Source organism: Oryza glaberrima, chromosome 8 (genome assembly GCF_000147395.1).
Source record: "Oryza glaberrima chromosome 8, OglaRS2, whole genome shotgun sequence".
Taxonomy (NCBI): domain Eukaryota; kingdom Viridiplantae; phylum Streptophyta; class Magnoliopsida; order Poales; family Poaceae; genus Oryza; species Oryza glaberrima.
Window position 1 is genome coordinate 3200611 of NC_068333.1, and position 20313 is coordinate 3220923.

General features: G+C 47.4%; 1 protein-coding gene and 1 pseudogene across 1 annotated transcript; both read left to right on the forward strand.

Annotated features, from left to right (window-relative positions):
• Positions 1–1697: 1697 nt before the first annotated feature.
• Positions 1698–6172, forward strand: LOC127782036 (uncharacterized). Its single transcript, XM_052309110.1, has 5 exons — positions 1698–2202; positions 3586–3618; positions 4674–4750; positions 4904–5186; positions 5826–6172. The coding sequence occupies exons 1-5, from the start codon at positions 1698–1700 to the stop codon at positions 5894–5896; spliced, it is 969 nt and encodes a 322-aa protein (XP_052165070.1). The 3' UTR covers positions 5897–6172.
• Positions 6173–8586: 2414 nt separating this feature from the next.
• LOC127782138 (uncharacterized) lies at positions 8587–10139 on the forward strand (annotated as a pseudogene).
• The last annotated feature ends 10174 nt before the right edge of the window (positions 10140–20313 follow it).

The window sequence follows — 20313 nt, forward strand, 5'->3', positions numbered from 1 at the left end:
TGATAAAAATTTGGCGAATCTTGTGAAGCATCAAGTTGTTTCTCGTGGAATGATGGCCAATTCGGCCTTTTGAGTTTTCTAGTATTCGTGCACGTGCAACATACGTTCTAAATGTCAGCCAAACTTAGATAGTACTGACCCCGAATTTACCGAGCAATTTTGACCATTGTGACACATAAATGTAGTAGCCAATGACAAACATAACGAGATTACAATTAAACGATAGCCCTAATTTGGCCGTGCCCTCGCCAAACAGAGAGGCACGTCTACAAGCAACTAAACCAATGCCACAGAGGCCTAATCTTATTTCCACACATTTCTTCAGAAAATTCATCAGAAAGATAAGCACAATCAAGTTTTAACATAGGGAAAATTCCTTTGTTAGAAGGTACACCACTGAAGGAACAGAGCACGATCCCCAATGCTGCGCATCTTAACAAACTTGTGCTTATCAATATCAACTTTATATAACATAATTTCTTCTGTAAACCATTTATCAGATCAATCCTCATCAGGTTCATCCGGTTCATAATCACCATCAGGAATTTCTTCTGTTTCTTCCGAGTCTCTCAACCTCCGTATCTCCAAGAGATCGGAATTAGACCCACTTAAAATCCAATGAGCATATGGAGGCATGGAGCCATGAGCCATCAAAGCTCAACAAGTAGAACAGGCCATCGTTCTTGTGATCACCTTAAACCAGTTTGTCATTTTTAGAACATGGCATCAGTTAGAATATTGTTTCTTAAAATTGAACTTTGTTATAGTTGCTATTTTCCATGAACTTTGCTGAGATGTTTTGGCTAGTTTAAATTACCCTCGCTATTTGATTCTGGTGCTGCAAGCCTGTAAAAATAGTGGAGAACCACTGAAATTAATCAACATGAAAGTAACAAAATGGCATGCAGCATTGCAGTTCAATGCAGTGATTATGTCATGAGAGCTAGTTCAGACACCGAATTTCTGGAATCACTGGACCAATTGATCGAGGCCGCACTATTCTGACTTATCTGCATTTGTTCAATGAAACCAGACATGCATTTATGATCAAACTCCTGCAATATAATATAGTATTACTGTTAGAAATGTGCATGACTCTGAATTCTAATGAGTGATGACAGTAAGTAACTGAATCTTCTGAGTTCTGAATCACTGGACCGGTCAGGCGATCAAGCATCCATGGTGGCTATGGGATCATCCTAACAAATTTTGTCCAGAACTCTGTTTTTTGTATGTAAAATTTCACAATAAACTCACTCACTGGAAAGGACTGGGCAGATTCGTTTTGTTTGCTGCAGAGATGAGAACAAGTTCAGAACTCGTTTATATGAATCTTGCAGAGTCCACTCTTTCAAATCCAATCCTGAATCTGCGCCTCCTTTGAGCAAATTCTACACTCCGTGTTCTCGGGCCCCACTCGTCATTGACTACGGTTGACCACAGCTGACCGTCGGACCCACCTGTCAGAGAGCGACCTGCGTCTTCTCGCGAGTCGCGACGCCTTCAAATGCCACCGCCTCCCTCGGCGTCGAAACGTAACCGTCGCTTACAAACTCCTCCACGGCTACTTGCCTCTCTCGTCTTCCTCCCCACGCCACGCCACGCCACGCCTCGCCATCGCGCGCGCGCTCTCGCTACGCCTCGCCTCGCCACCGCGCGCGCGCATCGATCGCTCGCCTCACCACCGCGGCGCGGCCATGGAGTCCTTGTCCAACGTCCTCGCGCGGCAGCCGATGATGGAGGTTTTCCAGGAGGTGGAGTTCGCGGCGCTGAGGATCTGGAAGAGCGGCTCCTACCTCCACGCCGACGAGGACGGGAGGTCCGTCTACGTCGGCAGCCTCCCCCGCGACGGCGGCGGTGACTCGAGGCACTGCGCGGTGTGGGCCGTCGAGCCGCCGATCGACGCCGCGGCGCCGCTGCCGCAGTACGTGCGCCTCCGCGGCGCCTACGGCCGCTACCTCGGGGCCCCCGACTCCTACGGCTCCCCGCTCCCCTTCCTCTCGGTGGACGCCGCGCAGCGCGATCGCGACAGGGTGGAGATGGACGCCATCATGTGGCAGCCCGTCGCGTGCTCCGGCTCCGACGTGGTCGGCGGTCGCGATGCCCGCGGCGTCGTCCTCCCGCGCGACAGGTACGGGCGCTACCTGCGCGGCAGCAACAATCTCCTGGCTACCCGCCGCAGCGTCCCTGTCAATCTCCTGTGTTAGAGTTTGTGTCGAATATGTGTACAAAGTTGGTTACAGTTTAGGACTTTGAGTTGTACTAGGTATAAGACTAGAGTAAGAGTCGGACTCTATCCTAGGTTCTCTCATAAATAGAGGGGCGTGCCTGTTGTAACCGCATGGCGACTTAGCATAGCGAGAGGGAGCGGCTGCCGACGGCAACCGGCCGTGAGTCGTTGTAACTCTTATACGCTGTATATGCTGGATCGGGGAGGAGCGCCCGTAATCAATGCCCCGGAAATGTAGGCCTCGGCTGAACTCCGTTATCAAATATCGTGCCTCAGTGTCGTCATCATGTTTGGATCTCCTATGGCGTTTTCTTCCGTAGTTTGGTTTCTGATGTGATTTCGGGGCTGGTTTTATAACAAGTGGTATCAGAGCCTGCGGGAGATCCATGGTAGAGGTACGACGGAGGTGCTCCACGCCGCGACGACTACACAGGGTGTCTAGGGACGGACATGGACGCAAGGTGGAGCACGGCGGCGATCAACGGAATTTGATCGGTGGAATCGGACACTTCAGGCGGCGGTCTGAACCGTTCGATGGCTGCAATCAACAGGGAGATGACTAGACGTGGTGCTCGGGTTGATGGCGGCGGAAGCGATTGGCGATCCAATCGGTGGGTCGGACACTTCAGGCAGGTGGCTCGAACTTTCCGGTGAGCTACTCTCAACAGGGAGACGTGTGGCCACACGCTCGGGTTGATTGAAGCTGGAGGCGATCGGCGTTCTCGGTCGGTGGATCGAACACTCTGGGCGGGGTGGCCCGGGCCTTTTGATGAGCTGCGTTTGACAGGGAGACGGCTAGACGTAGCGCTCGGGTAGTTCGGCGGTTGGGAAGACGGCATAATGATTTGTCGGCTTCGGCTGGTCAATCGGAGGTCGGAGCGGATTTGTTTGCGACGAACTTCGGGCGGCATGAACACGGCTTGGTGTGGTCGTTGTGTAGGTGCCGGCGGGATTCGGCGCGGGCCGGCTCCGGTTATTGGAGGCGGTGACGGTGCGCACAGGAGCAGCACAACAAAATTGGATCAAGCAATAGGAGCTTCTTGGACTTTTGCCATGGATCGCATGCAGTCACGAGGAACAAGCTTGGTTTCGTGGTGGCTGTGGATGTGTGTATGCATGCGGCAAGGGTGTCCATTGGCATATTGTGTGTAGGTCCATTCACGGAGCAGCAAATTGGTATCGGAATCCAATTGCAGAGGATGTGCAGTTTGTGTAGCTGGTGGAGGTCGACACGGTTGTGGAGTTGTTTATCAACTCGGAGTCGCGATGGACGTGGAGATCAGCACGGAGGCTAGGTTGCTGGAATTGACAGCAAGAATAACTGTGCATCAGGGCTTCTGCGTTATGATTCGAAGGCAAGGCTGCGGTGGTGCAGAAGTGGGGCAAAGGTGCGTGAAGAAAATCCCGGGCAACAGCGGGTAAAAATCGTTGAGGGTGTCAACAGGCTGTTTGGCAGTACAGGATATATCCAGGATCTGTGGGGTTTGCATGATGGGGATATATGAAATCTGCGTCACTGAAGAGGAAGAGCGAGCGCTATGGTGATAATTTCTTCGGGTGATTCAAGTCAACGGTGAATTTTCTCAAAATTATCGGATATTCAGTCTAAGGATGCGGGAAGGCGTGGATGTTGAATTCGTTAGCTCGGTTCATAAGACAACAAGGAATAAATGGTTCTCTTCATGTCTGGTGAGTTTGATTTATCTATTTGGTGATGACACAAGTTATCTAGCCATGGATTAGTTCAAGTCAAATTGAAGATGGAAGATGGAGCTAAACATGGTCTTCGGGAAGTCTATGATGTGACAGCTAGGAAGGAATTCAAATTTCGCTTGGCAAGACGACTGTGGTGATAGGTGAGAAAGTGGAGCACTGTTGCAGGTGGAGTCAAGAGGAAGAAATTACAGAGATAGCAGGAGTCTCTTGTTTACGGTAAGCTTGGTGGAGGCTTGTCGGGGCGGCTCGGCGTGAGCGGCGGAAGAACCAACTCAAGTCCGGGTACACGAGGTTCGAGCAAGTAACATATTCAGGTTGGCGTGGCATATTCGCCAAGGTGGAGTTTGTTAGAGTTTGTGTCGAATATGTGTACAAAGTCGGTTACAGTTTAGGACTTTGAGTTGTACTAGGTATAAGACTAGAGTAAGAGTCGGACTCTATCCTAGGTTCTCTCATAAATAGAGGGGTGTGCCTGTTGTAACCGCATGGCGACTTAGTATAGCGAGAGGGAGCGGCTGCCGGCGGCGACCGGCCGTGAGTCGTTGTAACTCTGATACGCTGTATATGCTAGATTGGGGAGGAGCGCCCGTAATCAGTGCCCCGGAGATGTAGGCCTCGGCTGAACTCCGTTATCAAATATCGTGCCTCGGTGTCGTCATCATGTTTGGATCTCCTATGGCGTTTTCTTCCGTGGTTTGGTTTCCGATGTGATTCCGGGGCTGGTTTTATAACATCCTGTTTCGGTGGGAGGTGGTGCGTGTCCCCCTCAGTCAAGCCAGGCCGGAGCTCCCGATCGCCGCTCAGGTGAGCTCCTCCTCTCTGTTCTCTTCTCGTGTGTTTGTTGCGTCTCTTGGAGTTGATTTGGGTGGCAGATCAATCTTGGTTGTTGCAAGAACTAACCGTTTTGCTCTGTGAATTGATCGAATTCCTTCTGCTGCCGTTGTTGATTTTGTGCAGTCCGGCTTCGTCGCGGCGTGCTTCCCACCGCTGCTGCGCGTGATCGAGTTCGTGGGCGAAGACGACCTCGACAACATCGGCGAGGGAGAAATCTGGACTACGGTTGAGACCAGAGGGAGGTCGGTGAGGCTCCTGAAAGAGAAGATCGCGAAGCTTGTGGGCTACGACGACTTCACGATGTGCGTCAGCGCCGGCCGCCATGGGCAGTTCACCCCTCTGCTCATCGACCTGCGTCGCAGCCGGGAGACCCTGAACATCGTCCTCCTCAGGACCAACAGCGAAGGTAAACATCCCAGTTCGAGTATGAATGTTGCTGAATTTTCTGAACAATGTCTATGTGGTTCTGAATTTTGCTGTTGTTGACGAGAAATCTTGTGTTATGTAGTTCAGCACTGTAGATTTCTTAGCATTGCGTTTCTGCCTGTCTGTTGAATTTGTGGAAGATGCAGTTCTGTGTAAAATCTTGTTCCTGCTTGTTGAGTTAGGAAGTGAAATTATGTCTGAACTTATCTGATAAATTTTGAAGTGAAATTATGTCTGAACTTATCTGACAAATTTTCATGTTAGGAATTACCAGAAAATCGTATGCACTAATTCTGTGTATCTTGGCAATAGGATTTATCTGAATATAGCAGACAAGCAGAACCAGTAGTAGTTAATACTATGTGCCTCTAGCTAACGACTACTATTGTTGTTAGGCACAACTAAAATGCATGGTCTAAAACCAGTTCAAGCGTTTATTGTCTGCTTAACTTGCTCTGAAAATGATCATATCAGTAGTTCAGTGGTGAAGTTCAACTTGTTTCGAGTAACATTTTACTTGCAGATTTACTTGCACCGTTTTTATTTGCAAGAGTTGTACTGCTTGTGTATCATACTGTCAATGATTTCTAACTGCGTGATTCCTTTGCTATGGCTGCAGCGGATAATCAGTTGATGTTCCCAAATGTCAGTGAAATTGCTGTCAAATGGATCAAGGCGAACCAAGATTGATTTAGTGAATCCTTTTGTGCTGAAGTTTTGACAGGCTCAGGGAACTCGACAGAAGATTAGTGTGTTGGTTAGAGACATATTGAGTGAAATTTTTAGTTCAGCCGATTCTGGAATACAGTTTCATGTTTGCTCAGCTGTAGAGTGGCTGAAAAATCTCAAATTGTCAGGGTGTTCAATGGGTGTATTACCACGGTTTACGTACTTTGTGAACAGGGTTTTCTGACGAAAATATTGGTCATGGTGACAATTAGTATTCATTCCTAGTATGGATTGATGGCAAGAATGTGCTTAACTACTGAAATATATACTGTTCAAGATAAGTGAACTTTGACGAGTGTTCTGAAATCTGATGCATGGTGTTCTGAATTCTGATGTGTGTTAGAATATGCATGGTGTTCTGAATTCTGATTAGTGATGGCAGTAACTGAATCTCCTGAAGGCTGAAGCATTCAGGGCGTGTCCCTGTCCATCTATTTGGGAATCCTGACGGTGCCAATTTGCAGATGCTGCATGCTGTATTGCTGTGCTGAATCCAGTTAGTTGCTTGAGTATTAGTTCCAAAACTTAAGAACAACCGGGCGAAGGACTGATGGATTTCCACCTTGGAATCCTACCAAGTCCTAACTCTGTAAATTCACATCTTGGAAAAGAAGTGGACAGACTCTAATTTCACCCTGCAAATTGACTTCTGACAAAAATATTGATTGAGGTGACAATTAGCTATGTCTAGTATGGATTGATCACAAGAATGTGCTTAATTCCTGCAATACATTACTGGTACTGTTCATTGTAAACTAGGTAGAAATATGTGTATGATTGAGCTCCGAAGAGTGATGCCAGTAACTGAATCTCCTGAAGTATTCAGGGTGCGTCCCTGTCTTTCAATTTGGGATTTTCGACGGTGCTAGTTTGGAGATGCTACATGCTATACGTGGAATTTAGTTAGTTAGTAGCTTCTTTTACATGTTACGGTGATTACCTACACTAAACCAATTGTTAGATTAAAAAAGTAAATAACAGATGATAAGAGAGTTCTTGAAAAGTGAACTACCTTGATGAGTCTAAGATAGTTCAGTGTTAACATGCAGATTGATTGCTTAACATTCTTTTCAAGGCCAAGTTTGCTATATTGATTTTTATAGGGAGGATAAATAGATGTATTATATGGCACGGTCCAAAGAGTAGGAGCGTAAAATAGACTTATTTTAGCTATATATATTATGTCGGAAAAAGTACACCGAAGGTCCCTCAACTTGTTATCAAGTTACAAAATCGTCCCCCAACTACAAAACCAAATATATGACATCCCACAATTTACAAAAACCGTTCACTTTAGGTCCTTCGGCAGTTTTGACCCCGGTTTTATCCTAAGTGGCGGCTGAGTAGGCGTGGGACCCACGTGGGCCCCACATGTCAGCGTGACCCACGTCATCACCCTCCTCCCTCTTCTCTCCCTTCCTCATATATCTATCTCTCTCCCTTCTCTGCGGCAGTGCGAGGGGGGAGAGGAGGAGGGCGTCGGCGGCCGGCGACGGGCTGCGCGGCGGCGGTGATGGCGGCAACGGGCGACGCGATGGTGGTGGGTGGAAGAGCGGCGGGGGAGGGGCGGCGGCGGAGTAATGCGCGGGAGCGAGGGAGGAGCGGCGCGCGGGCTCCCCTACTGGCCGCTGCCCACCACCCACGAGGCCCACGAGGCGGTGATGGCGGCGGTGGCCGGTTGCGAATGGCGTCCACGGCGGCGGCCGATCGCGAATGGCGGCCGCGGCGGTAGGCACAGGATGGGGGTGGATCAGGAGGAGGAGACACGCGTTACGGCGAGCTTGCTGGCGACGAGGCGGGCGCTGCGAGCCGGGGTGGAGAAGTCGCTGCGAGGGCGACAGTGCGAGGCGGGAGAGGAGGGCGTCGGCACCGGGCGACGCGGCGGCGGAGGGGCGGCAAGCGGAGGAGCGGCGCGCGAGCTCCCCTGCGGCCCATGAAGCCCACGAGGCAAAACTCCATCTTTCCCCGTCTCGCGCCACTCTGAGCATGGTTGTGCCACTGCCCCGTGCCCGCTGCCGCCGCTGCTGCGTTGTCTACGTCGGCAACATCGCATTGCCGCACAGAAGGGAGAGAGAGATGAGGAAGGGAGAGAAGGGTGAGAAGGATGGTGATGACATGGCACAGCTCACGCTGACAGGTAGTGCTTACGTGGGTCCCACGCTGACTCAGCCGCCACGTCGGATAAAATCGGAGTCAAAACCACCGAAGGACCTAAAGCGGATGGTTTTGTAAGTTGAAGGACCTAAAGCATATGATTTTTCAAAAAAAAAATCACGATAAGGTGCCCGTGCCTTCAGGCCAGCCCGGTACGGCACGGAGGTGGAGCACGTGGGCTGGCACGGCCCGGCCCGTCATGTAGTTTGGGCCGTGCTAGCCCGACAATTCTTGTCCCGGGCACGACCGGGTCTGGCCCATGCCGTGCCAGGCGGCCCATATGGCCAACTATAAGCCGTCCTCTTCCTCCCTTCCCACCCGGCGTGCTCCCCGGGCGCCGCCACCAGAACGACCGCTGCCGGAGCCAACTCCCCCCCCCCCCCCCCCTCTCTCTCTCTCTTCCTCCGCCATCCCCTTCCCGTCGTCTGTCTGCCGCCGGCGACTCTCCGATTCGCTCGCGGAGTAGCGGTTGGGCGGCTCCCCCCACTCCCTCTCTCTGCTAAGGTGAGATTTGCAACGAGAAAGATCATTTGGCTTCGCTTGGGATAGGAAGTTTTAGTCCAAAACGAAGATAAATAAATACCAGGTTTTCTGTTCAAAACTACTAGTACTTTCTCTCCGGTGATCTGTCTCTAACCCTAACCCAAAGGGGTGGGAGGCACCCATCGATCTAGATCTCTCTTCTGATTCTTCAGAGTAGCAGCCTAGTTGTTTGTGGTGGGGGAGAAGAAGATCCACAGCAATTCAATCCGATCGATCGATCGATTGATGATGAGCACCCGTCGGTTTGTTTATCTGGTGCTGGGGGAGTTTGGCCGCCGCCGCAGCAACTATACGCTGCGCAACATTGACATGGAGCGCTTCTTCCTGCCACGTCCAACCCCGGTGCCATCCGTGGCGTCGGCCGCCGACGCGGTGGAGTATGCTAGCCTGCCATGCCCAGCCATGACCTTCTACCCTCCCTTCTCCAAGTTGTTTGCGAACCAGAAGATGGAGTTCCTCCTCCTTGGAGGCAATCACAGCAACGCGGTGGTCGCCGTCGACCAGACCTGACGCACCGTCCTCTACGACCCCGGCGAGCACGCCGTCCGCACCATGCCCGCCCTTCCCTACCAGGTGAGGTTGCCTACCACCTCCGTCACCGTCGGGGACGACCTCTACATCCTCGACATGCCGCGCCACGACGATGACGACGACGACGGCGACGGCTGCTTCTATGGGCTCATCTACGAGGATGGATTGAATGAGGATTGGCGATGCCGCGCTCTCCCCCCGCCGCCACCGCCGCTGTCCGATCTCCATGTCCACTCATACGCCGTCGTCGGTGACACGGAGATCTGGATGTCCACGCACGGCGGTGGCATCTACTGCTTTGACACGGTGAGCCATGCGTGGAGCACAGTGGCCACCGGCTGGACGCTGCCATTTACCGGTCTCGCCGAGTATTGCCATGAGCACGGCCTTTGGTTTGGCTTCTCACGCAGCAATAGAGACATGAGGAGGAACTTTGTCCTCTCCGCTCTGGACCTCGATGGCGGCTTGAAGCTGCCGGTGCTTCACCGCCTTCCTCTGGAGTTCACACCGCCCGACGCCCTCAATCTTGAAAGCTCATACCTCGTGAACCTTGGACACGGCAAGTTCTGCATCGCCAGGTTCTTCCATACCGATGAGGATCACCGTGACGGCGAGGAGCTGTTTGCCGTGTTAACCGCCGTCGAGGTGGAGTGCTGCGATGATGACGACGATGCTGGTGGTGCCAATGGAGGGCGGCTCCGCATGCTGAAGCACAGGTCTGAGATGTACAAGCTCACCAGCGAAATGATGTATTGGGTGCTTTAGTCATGCGGCACTTTAGTAGGCCAAGGGCCTCAAATCACTGACCAAAGCAATGATTTGAGGCCCTACTTTACTCTTAACTGAGCTAGATCAGGAAGGATTAAAGGTTTTGTCATGTTCAATAGCAGGTAGATCTGCTGTAATGACACAATAATACAATAAAATGGTTTTAAAGGGAATCATATATGAATATGTGTCCGATCGATCTTTTGAGTTGTGTCCTTGTTGTCATTTGTAATCATTTTGTGATCAGATATGGCAGTAAAACGAAGCACGTGTTATTGCATAATTAATTAAGTATTAGCTATTTTTTTTAAAAAATGGATTAATTTGATTTTTTTTAAGCAACTTTCGTATAGAAACTTTTTAAAAAAACACACTGTTTAGTAGTTTTAAAAGCGTGTACGTGAAAAACGAGGAAGAGGGATTGGGAACTTGGAGATAAGAACAGAGCTAAATTTATTTCGATTGAGGAGGGAAGATTAGTTTTGTTTTGCTAGCAGTAGTTTCCTGTACTGTATCAAGTAAATATCCTGTTTTTACTAATCTTCCTAGATAGTCCTTCTTTCGCTATACTTTCTTTAATTCGACAAATAATACTCTGCATATATCCTTTCTTTAGTTATCTCTCGGAAGCTTGTTTCAGGAAGCAAATAGCTGTCATACTAAGTAGTTGGTTCACTTAGCTATACACTGTCGTATTGGTTCTGGTTCAATAAGTACCCATAATATATGTTATGACGCTCCGCAATCTCTTTCAAACGAACATGCTTTTCTATTTATTTTGATGATCATCACAGAACAATTATTCCTATAATGCAGAGTATGATTGGGAGATTCAAGATGCCTTATGGACATGGTTGGCACACATGTTTTTGTACCTGGAGAACATTTGGGAGATTTTGTACAGAGTTTTATCCCATCGTGATATAAGCAAATGCTAGCTAGCATGTACTAGCTAGTATGGGTTCTCTATAGTCTGTAGACTTCAGCCCTATTTCATTGATTACTCATCATTCTTTCTTGATCAAGACATTATAACCTTGTATGAAATATATTATTTGCATGTGTGGATGCATGGATGCCATTGATACTTCTGCAGCTTTTATGATATTTTATTACATTATAAAGCTCATCATGATCTCAGTATGTTGCATAGATCAATTTTTATTTTCTCTGATCTTCTGAAAAGGGTACCTCATTTAAATATGACTTAATAATTTCTATATTCTTGTTAAATATTTTTTTTTATTTTTCTTATTATTCTAGATTTTCTGCTGGGTTTTTCAGTTTATCTAGATTTTCCTTATATATATATATATATATATATATTTCTGCGATTTTTCTGATTTTTTGAGATTTTATATGATTTTTAATTATTCTTTTATTTTTTGGCTACATGGAAAATTTCCCCTAGCACGTTTTCCAAATGGACACAGGGGAGGCTTCCTCGGCTGGGATTCTCTCCAAGGGAATGGAGGGGGTAGGGCATGTCACATTGTCACCCAAAAAATCCCCTTGGGGGAATTTTTCCCAGGGTCTTTTTCCCTTGGCTCCCAAATGAGCCCATAGTGTTTGGTGAGTCTTCTCCCACACCTAGCTAGATGAAACTATACTGTTCTGGTTGATTTTGCACTGCTGCACCGGAAGTTCTGAACCTATCATTTGTTAGCCTATCATTCGGCTGTATTGTTCTGGGAACGCGTTATTGGTTGATTTTGCACCGCTGCATCTGAACCTGCATCTTCTGAACTTGCAGAAGAGAGCTGGAAACCTCTGTATCTAAACTTGCAGGCGAAGAACTTGCAGGCGCAAAAAGTGAAAGAGCCTGCTTCATCTAAACTTGCAGGCGCAGAAGACGCCCCTCATCTGTAGACCATGATGCAGAAACTGGAAGTCCATGAACAACTACAAGGACTATACAAAAGGAAATTCCATTGGTTTATAGCCTTTCCTCGCTTCGATTTGTTACTACTTAGGCCCTGTTTAGTTTTGTAGCACCCTTGATTTTATTTTGTATTTATTTAAAAGCTTGTCATTTAAAAATTTGGAGTTAATTTGGTTCTTAATTGTTTTTGTGCCAATTTAGATCTCAAAATCCTCTCTTAGAATTGTATTCAAATTTCTGTGAAACCCTAGGTCAAATTCAAATTCAAATCCCTCCCAAAAATCTCCCCAAAATTCAAACTCTAAATTCCTGAGATAATTGTGAATTGTCACTATGCAAGTTGGGCCTCTTCCTCTCTTTTCTTTCACTCGGCCGAGCTCCTCTCCACCCTCTCCTCTCTTCTTCTCCCCTAAGCAGGCCGGCCCAGCCCAGCCCAGCCCACTGCTGTTCACCTTCTTCTTCCTTGAGGCAGCCAGCCACGTGCACACAAGGTGTTCGACGAAATGTTTCGCCCGGACGCCGAGTCGTGCCGAGCCGTATGATGCACCAAATCGACTCCCCGTGCGCCGCGCGTCGTGCCAACACCCGCGCCGCACCTCCCCCGCACCAAACCGACGCCCGCGCCGCACCAAAGCTGCGTCGCGCCAAGCCCGACCTCGCTCTGGTTTCTCTCCGGGAGACACGGAGCCACGTCGCCTCGCGTCACCCCGTCCCGTCGCTGTCCACTCCATCCATCGAGTCGCCATCTCTTCGCCGTCGCGTCAACACCAACAGAAAACGGTCGCCACCTCGCCCTCCGTCACCCCTAAACCGCTAGGCCGAGTCACTCCCTCAAGTTTGCCCTTATCCGGTCGTCTTTGCTTGGGCCCTGTTTAGTTGGGGAAAAGGAAATTTTTGGGTGTCACATCGGACTTTTGACCGGATGTCGGAAGTGGTTTTCGGACCCGAATGAAAAAACTAATTTCAGAACTCGCCGGGAAACCGCGAGACAAATCTTTTGAGACTAATTATGCCGTCATTAGCACATGTGGGTTACTGTAGCACTTATGGCTAATCACGGACTAATTAGGCTTAAAAGATTCGTCTCGCGAGCTGTGCAATTAGTTTTTTTTTTTATCTATATTTAATACTCCATGTATGTGTCCAAAGATTCTATCTGTTGTTTTTGGGGAAAACATTTTGGGAACTAAACGGGCCTTATCCGTTCGCCATTACTTCCACACGAAGAAGATTAGCCGGCAAGCCACGTCTCTCCCTCTCTCTCTCGCGTTCTGTATTTCCAACCACTTACTCAAGAAAGACACTTGTTCTGTATCTCCAAATTATGAACACCAAACCTCCCTGATCTTTGGATTGACAAATGATATCCCATCTAGTAAGTCTGTACCTTTTTTTATGGTCATCCCCTTGCCAAAAGAAACGAGATCTATAATAATCAATTTTTTGAAGAACCCCTTTCGGTATCTTAAAAAAATGAAATCATAAACATAACTAAACTTGAAAGTATAGAGTTAATCAAAACCAGTCTACCCCCAATAGACATATATTTTCCTTTCTAACTAGTAAGTTTTTTCTCAATTCTTTGCTCGATAACTTTCCAATCTTTATTACCCAATTATCTAAAATGCATTGGGATACCAAGATATTTAACAGGAAAAGTTCCAAGCTTACAACCTAAAATATTAGAATATTGATCATAATATTCCTTTGCCAGACCAAAACAAAATAATTCGCTTTTGTGAAAATTTATTTTCAAGCCAGACAACTTTTCAAACACAGATAAAAATCAATTTCAGATTTTTGCTTGTTGTAAATCATGCTCCGAGAAAATGATGGTATCATCAGCATACTGTAAAATGGATAAACCATCATCCACTAGATGAGAGACTACCCCATTCAACGAACCAACATCTTTAGCCCTCTTAATTAATAAAGCAAGCATATCCGCTACTATATTAAAAAGAATTGGAGACAAAGAATCCCCTTGCCTAAGACCTTTGTACGTTTAAAAATTATTACCAGTTTGATCATTTACTCTAATACCAACATGATCCCTTGAATAAAAGAAGCTATCCACTCACACCATTTAGGAGAGAAGCCTTTCATCCTCAGTGTATGTTGTACAAAAGACCATTTAACCTTATCATAGGCTTTTTCAAAATCAATCTTAAAAATCACAGCACTTTTATTTTTACGATTTAATTCATGCATAGTTTCATGCAAAATAACAACACCTTCCATAATATTTCTCCCAAGAATAAAAGCAGTTTAAGTAGGACTAATCACCTTTTGAGCAACACTCATTATTCTATTCGTAGCAACGTTGGTAAAGATCTTAAAACTAACATTAAGTAAGCATATAGGCCTATATTGTTGAATTTTCATAGCCGCAGCACACTTAGGCAAAAGAATAATAGTACCAAAGTTAAGGGAAAAAAGAGGCAAAGTACCATTATGAAAATCTCTGAAAAGATCTAATAAGTTATCTTTAATAACATTTCAAAAAACCTGATAAAACTCAGCAGGAAAACCATTAGGTCTCGGAGCTTTGTTATGTTCCATTTGGAAAATAGCCTCTTTAATTTCCTTTTCAGTGAAGTCTTGTATTAAAGCTTCGTTCTCCAATTGAGACACTTGTGGAACATCCAAAGGTTTGTTTTCATCAAACTGGAGCTCAGAATCATCAGGAGGGCCAAACAGGCCTTTATAATAAGAGGTAATATGCAATTTTAGATCCGCATCACCATTTATCAATTGATCACCATCTTGTAATTGAAATATTCTGGTTTTCCTATATTTACATTAGCAACCAAATGAAAATACTTTGTATTAGAGTCACCCTCCAAAATATCCTTAGTTTTAGCCCTTTGATACCACTTGATTTCTTCTTCTCTTAGAAGGAAGGATAATCTATTCCTATAAAACCATCTAATATCAACTTCCTCCTGAGTTAAAAGAACATATTCAACCATTTTATCAAGCAAATCCAACCTATCCAAAATCTCCTTTTTTTTCTTTTTTATAAATACCACTAGTATGCTTAGCCCATCCCCTCAAATGTTGTCTTAAACGACAATTTTTGCCTGCCAACGCTCCATAAGAGTATTACCCTCATTAACACTAACCTATTAATATCTCTAATACTTTCACACTCTTTTGGAAGTTTGTGTGGAGGTTGCCTCTTGATTTAGGGGTGGCTCATCATCTCTCTCCTTTACTTCATCACTCAATTCTATATGTGCCATTTTTAGGGGAAGCATATTGAGAATTATAAATGTGAGTGTCATTCGGTTTGTTTGAATGTAAATATAGAAAATCAAAAGAAAATTTTATTTTCTATAAGTTGCAGAGAGAAAATATAAAAAATTTTCCATCCACCCAAACCTCGTAGAAAATTCCAATAAATTAAAGTATACATGCATTCCTATCCCTCCATTTTTTTTTCTATTCCTATTCAATAAATCGAATAAGCCCCTGCCGAAAACATTGGACATACGCATGCTAAGAATAGTTAGGTATTCAACTTAATGGAAATTACAAATTAATTAGCTACACTAGCTGCTAAAGAATTACATAACCAAAATTTTTGGTTGCATGCAAACAATACATTGTAACATGGAACAAACTAATATCCAATGTTTGTTGGATTTTGGCCAACAAAACCGATCTCTGGTCTGCTCCTCCAGAAAGCGGACAACCACCTTCAATATCCCATCTCGAAGCCCAAAACCGATCTCCGGTCTGCTCCTCCAGAACGCGGACAACCACCTTCAATCTCCCCTCTCGAATCCACCGAAACTCTGGTGAGGAGTCTACATCGAGATGATCTAGAATAATCCTCAGTATATGTGTTCGCTGATTCTTGATGTTCACCTCCAATGTGTCCCTTCAGGTAAACGTGGCGCGTCGGGCAGCCATGAACGTGAATAGGAGGCAAGTAGCATGTCTGTGTGGTGGAGCTGAGCGGAATGAAAGGGGAGAGAGAATCGAGCGCTAGAAGAAGAAGAAGAAGAAGAAGAAGAAGAAGAAGACGCTCTCCTCCTGTTTTTATATACAGTAATTAAGGCTCTACCCAATAAGGAGAAACAGGCCGCCAAGGCCCAAAAGCACACCTCTCTTGCGCAACAAAAATATTGAGGCCTAGAGAGTCTTCCTTTCCAAGCCATTCCTTCTGCAGAAAGCTCTACTCCGCCTCCTCCTCCCGCTCATCCCCACCCCATCGCCACGTCCATTTCCCAATTCCTAAATCCCACCAGCACTCGTCCCGCGCCGCTACCACATCGCCTCTTCCATGTACCAGATTCAAATCGAGACGGAGGAAGAAGGGTGCGGCGGCGGAAATATGCAACATATTTATGGGAGTTGAACCAACTTAAAAATGGGGAGCCCCTCACCTCTTGAGCTAGCTTTTGGGGTGTAGCAAGGCTTTCTTCCGGTTGGTCCAATGTTTCCTGGCCGGTCTGCTCCTCCACAATGCGGACAACCACCTTCAATCTCTCCTCTCAAATCCGCCGAAACTCTGGCGAGGAGTCTACATCGAGATGATCTAGAATAATCCTCAGTATATGTGTTCCCTGATTCTTAATGTTCACCTCCAATGTGTCCCTTCAGGTGAACGCGGCGCGTCGGGCAACCATGAACATGAACAGGGGGCGAGTAGTGTGGCTACGTGATGGAGTGGAGCGAAATGAAAGGTGGGAGAGAATCGAGCTCCAGGCTGGTGGGAGCTCGAGACGAGTGAATGGAGAAGAAGAAGAAGAAGAGCTCTCCTCCTGTTTTTATATCCAGCTCTGCCCAATAAGGAGAAACAGGCCGCCAAGGCCCAAAAGCAAACCTCTCTTGTGCAACAAAACTATCGAGGCCTCGAGAGTCTTCTTTTCCAATCCATTCCTTCGGTAGAAAGCTCTCCTCCGCCTCCTCCTCCCGCTCATCCTAACCCCATCGCCGTGTCCATTTCCCAATTTCCAAATCCCACCACCACTCGACCCTGCGCCGCGACCACACCACCTCTTCCATGTACCAGATTCAAATCGAGACGGAGGAAGAAGGGTGCGGCGGCGGAAATATGCAACATATTTAGGGGGAGTTGAACCAACTTAAAAATGGGGAGCCGCTCACCTCTTGAGCTAGCTTTTAGGGTGTAGCAAGGCTTTCTTCTGGTTGGTCCAATGTTTATCGGTTTTTCGCCAGCAAAACGATCTCCGGTCTCCTCCTCCAGAACGCGGACAACCACCTTCAATCTCTCCTCTTGAAGCACAAAACCGATCTCTAGTCTGCTCCTCCAGAACGCGAACAACCACCTTCAATCTCCCCTCTCGAATCCGCCGAAACTCTGGCGAGGAGTCTACAACAAGATGATCTAGAATAATCCTCAGTATATGTGTTCCTAATTCTTAATGTTCACCTCCAATGCGTCCCTTCAGGTGAACACGGCACGTCAGGCAGCCATGAACGTGAACAGGGATCGAGTAGCGTGGCTGTGTGGTGGAGCGGAGCGGAATGAAAGGGAGGAGAGAATCGAGCGCTAGGCTGCTGGGAGCTTGAGGTGAGCGAATGGAGAAGAAGAAGAAGAAGAGAGACGATCTCCTCCTGTTTTTATATCCAGTAATTAAGGCTTGGCCCAATAACGAGAAACAGGCTGCCAAGGCCCAAAAGTACACCTCTCTACCGCAACAAAAATATCGAGGCCTCGAGAGTCTTCCTTTCCAAGCCATTCCTTAGAAAGCTCTACTCCGCCTCCTCCTCCCGCTCATCCCCACCCCACCGACGCGTCCATTTCCCAATTCCCAAATCCCACCACCACTCGCGCCCTGCGCCGCTACCACACTGCCTCTTCCATGTACCAGATTCAAATCGAGACGGAGGAAGAAGGGTGCGGCGGCGGAAATATGCAACATATTTAGGGGGTTGTTGAATCAACTTAAAAATGGGGGAGCCCCTCACCTCTTGAACTATCTTTTCGGGTGTAGCAAGGCTTCCTTCCGGTTGGTCCAATGTTTGCCAGTTTTTGGCCAACAAAACGATCTCCGGTCTGCTCCTCCAGAACGCGGACAACCACCTTCAATCTCTCCTCTCGAATCTGCCGAAACTCCAGCGAGGACTCTACATCGATATGATCTAGAATAATCCTCAGTATCTGTGTTCCCTGATTCTTGATGTTCACCTCCAATGCGTCCCTTCAGTTGAACGCGGCGTGTTGGGCAGCCATGAACATGAACAGGGGGCGAGTAGCGTGGCTGCTTCGTGGAGCGGAGTGGAATGAAAGGGGAGAGAGAATCGAGCGCTAGGCTGGTGGGAGCTCGAGGCGAGGGAATGGAGAAGAAGAAGAAGAGAGACGCTCTCCTCCTGTTTTTGTATCTAGTAATTAAGGCTCGGCCCAATAAGGAAAAAATAGGCCGCCAAGGCCCAAAAGCACACCTCTCTGGCGCAACAAAAATATTGAGGAATAAGTTCACTTTGTGACCCTCAAATGTGATCGAAATCTAATCTGTGACGCTAAACCACAAAACCGGATATCTTGACCCCTCAACTCTTAAAAACGGAGCAATTTGACTCCCTCAGCGGTTTTGGAGGGCGGTTTTGTTGACGTGGCGTCTACGTGGCGATGTTGACTCAGTCTTCGGTCCACGTCGAGTTAACGTGACGCTTATGTGTACTAGAATTAAAAAAATATGTGCGGGACCATTTGTCATTCACACAAAATGTGGGACCCACTGACATTTGGGGCCATGGGTCCTCTTGCCTTCTTCTTCTTCCTCCACCCTTCTCTCTCTTTTTCTCTCTCTCTCATTTCTCTTCGTATTCGTCTGCAGGCGGCGCTGGCCCAGAGCGGCTGCGGCGGCTAGCGGGAGGGAAGGAGGCGACCCGGCGGCAGCAGCGGCGTGCGGCGGTAGGAGGCGACGTGCGACGGCGGTATGAATCGGACGTGCCACCATTACCAGCAAGACCGAAGGAAGGGAGCAGGAGGGAGTTGGAGACGACGACGAGGAGGAGCTCTTGAGCCACCAAGAACTCCATCCCAATCCCTCTCCCTCTCCCTCTCTCAGCTCCTCACACTCTCCCTCTCACCACCCTCCTGCGAACCAAGTAGTGGCAAAGCAGAGTAGTAGTAGTAGCAGACACTGTAGTCACGCTTAAAAGCGCAACAGTTGCAGCAGCAGCAGCAGCAGAGCAGCGGATTCAAGTTCGTGGTTGAGGTGACTAGACGCTGGAGGAGTTTCTTGCTTGCTGGGTCAAAGCAAAAAGAAGGCTGGGAATGCCATTAATGACGGTAGGATTCCTTTGAGCATAAGCGGCGGCGACCTGGCATGCGGCGGCGGTATGAATCCGCCCGACGAGAGCGTGCAGGTGGAGCGCATCGTGGTGAGCGAGGACTAGGAGATCAAGGGCGTCGTACTCCGGGATGGCACATCACCCGGTGAGCGGCGTCTCCTCCTGCTGCCGCCCGGTCGCCGCCTCCCCTCCCGCTCGCCGTCGCCTGCAGACGAAGAAGAAGAGAAATAGGAGAGAGAGAAAGAGAGAGAAGAGACAGGAAGGGAGGAGAAAGAGGAAGAAAGAATGAGGACTGACATATGGGCCCCACATGTCAATGGTTATACTTTATTATTTTGGTGTGAATGACAAGTGGGTCCCGCATATATTTTTTCAATTTAGTATACATAAGCGCCACGTCAGCTCCACGTGTACCGAAGACCGAGTCAACATCGCCACATAGGCGTCACGTCAGCGAAACCACTCTCCAAAACCACCGAGGGAGTCAAATTGCACCGGTTTTAAGAGTTTAGGGGTCGAGATAACCGGTTTTGTGGTTTAGGGTCACGGATTAGATTTCGATCACTTTTGAGGGTCACAAAGTGAACTTATTCTAAATATCGAGGCCTCGAGAGTCTTCCTTTCCAAGCCATTCCTTATAACGATTTTGCTATAAATCTGTTGACAAATTTCTTCCTCAAAATTTGTCGATTTTTGAACCGCTTGATGAATCTCGGGATTCGTGCTTTTGCGTCGACGCTTTGATTTGTTTCTTTCGACGGCTGCTGGCCGCCGGCCACAGGCGCAGCTCATGCACGCGTAGATGACAGACGAAGGGCAGAGATAAAGCGGCAGGACATAGCTGAACATGAATGCATGAATGATGGCCTCCGCACGCATTGTACAAACAGACATTGCGAGTTCGTAATCCCTCTTTCACGTGAGCAGTGCCAAACATAAGTTTTCTACATGCAAGTTATATTATAGTTATAGTGTAATTATATATAAGTTACAGTGTAATTATTATAGTTACAGTGTAGTTATATTATAGTTACAGTGTAATTACATTTAAATTACAGTGTAATTATTCTATAGTTACAGTGTAATTACAGTATAATTATATTATATTTATATTGATAAATTTTTAAGAGAAAATTTGTTGACAAATGTATAGGTAGTCCCTCCTTATAAAGCTCTCCTCCGCCTCCTCCTCCAGCTCATCCCCACCCCACCGCCGCGTCCAATTCCC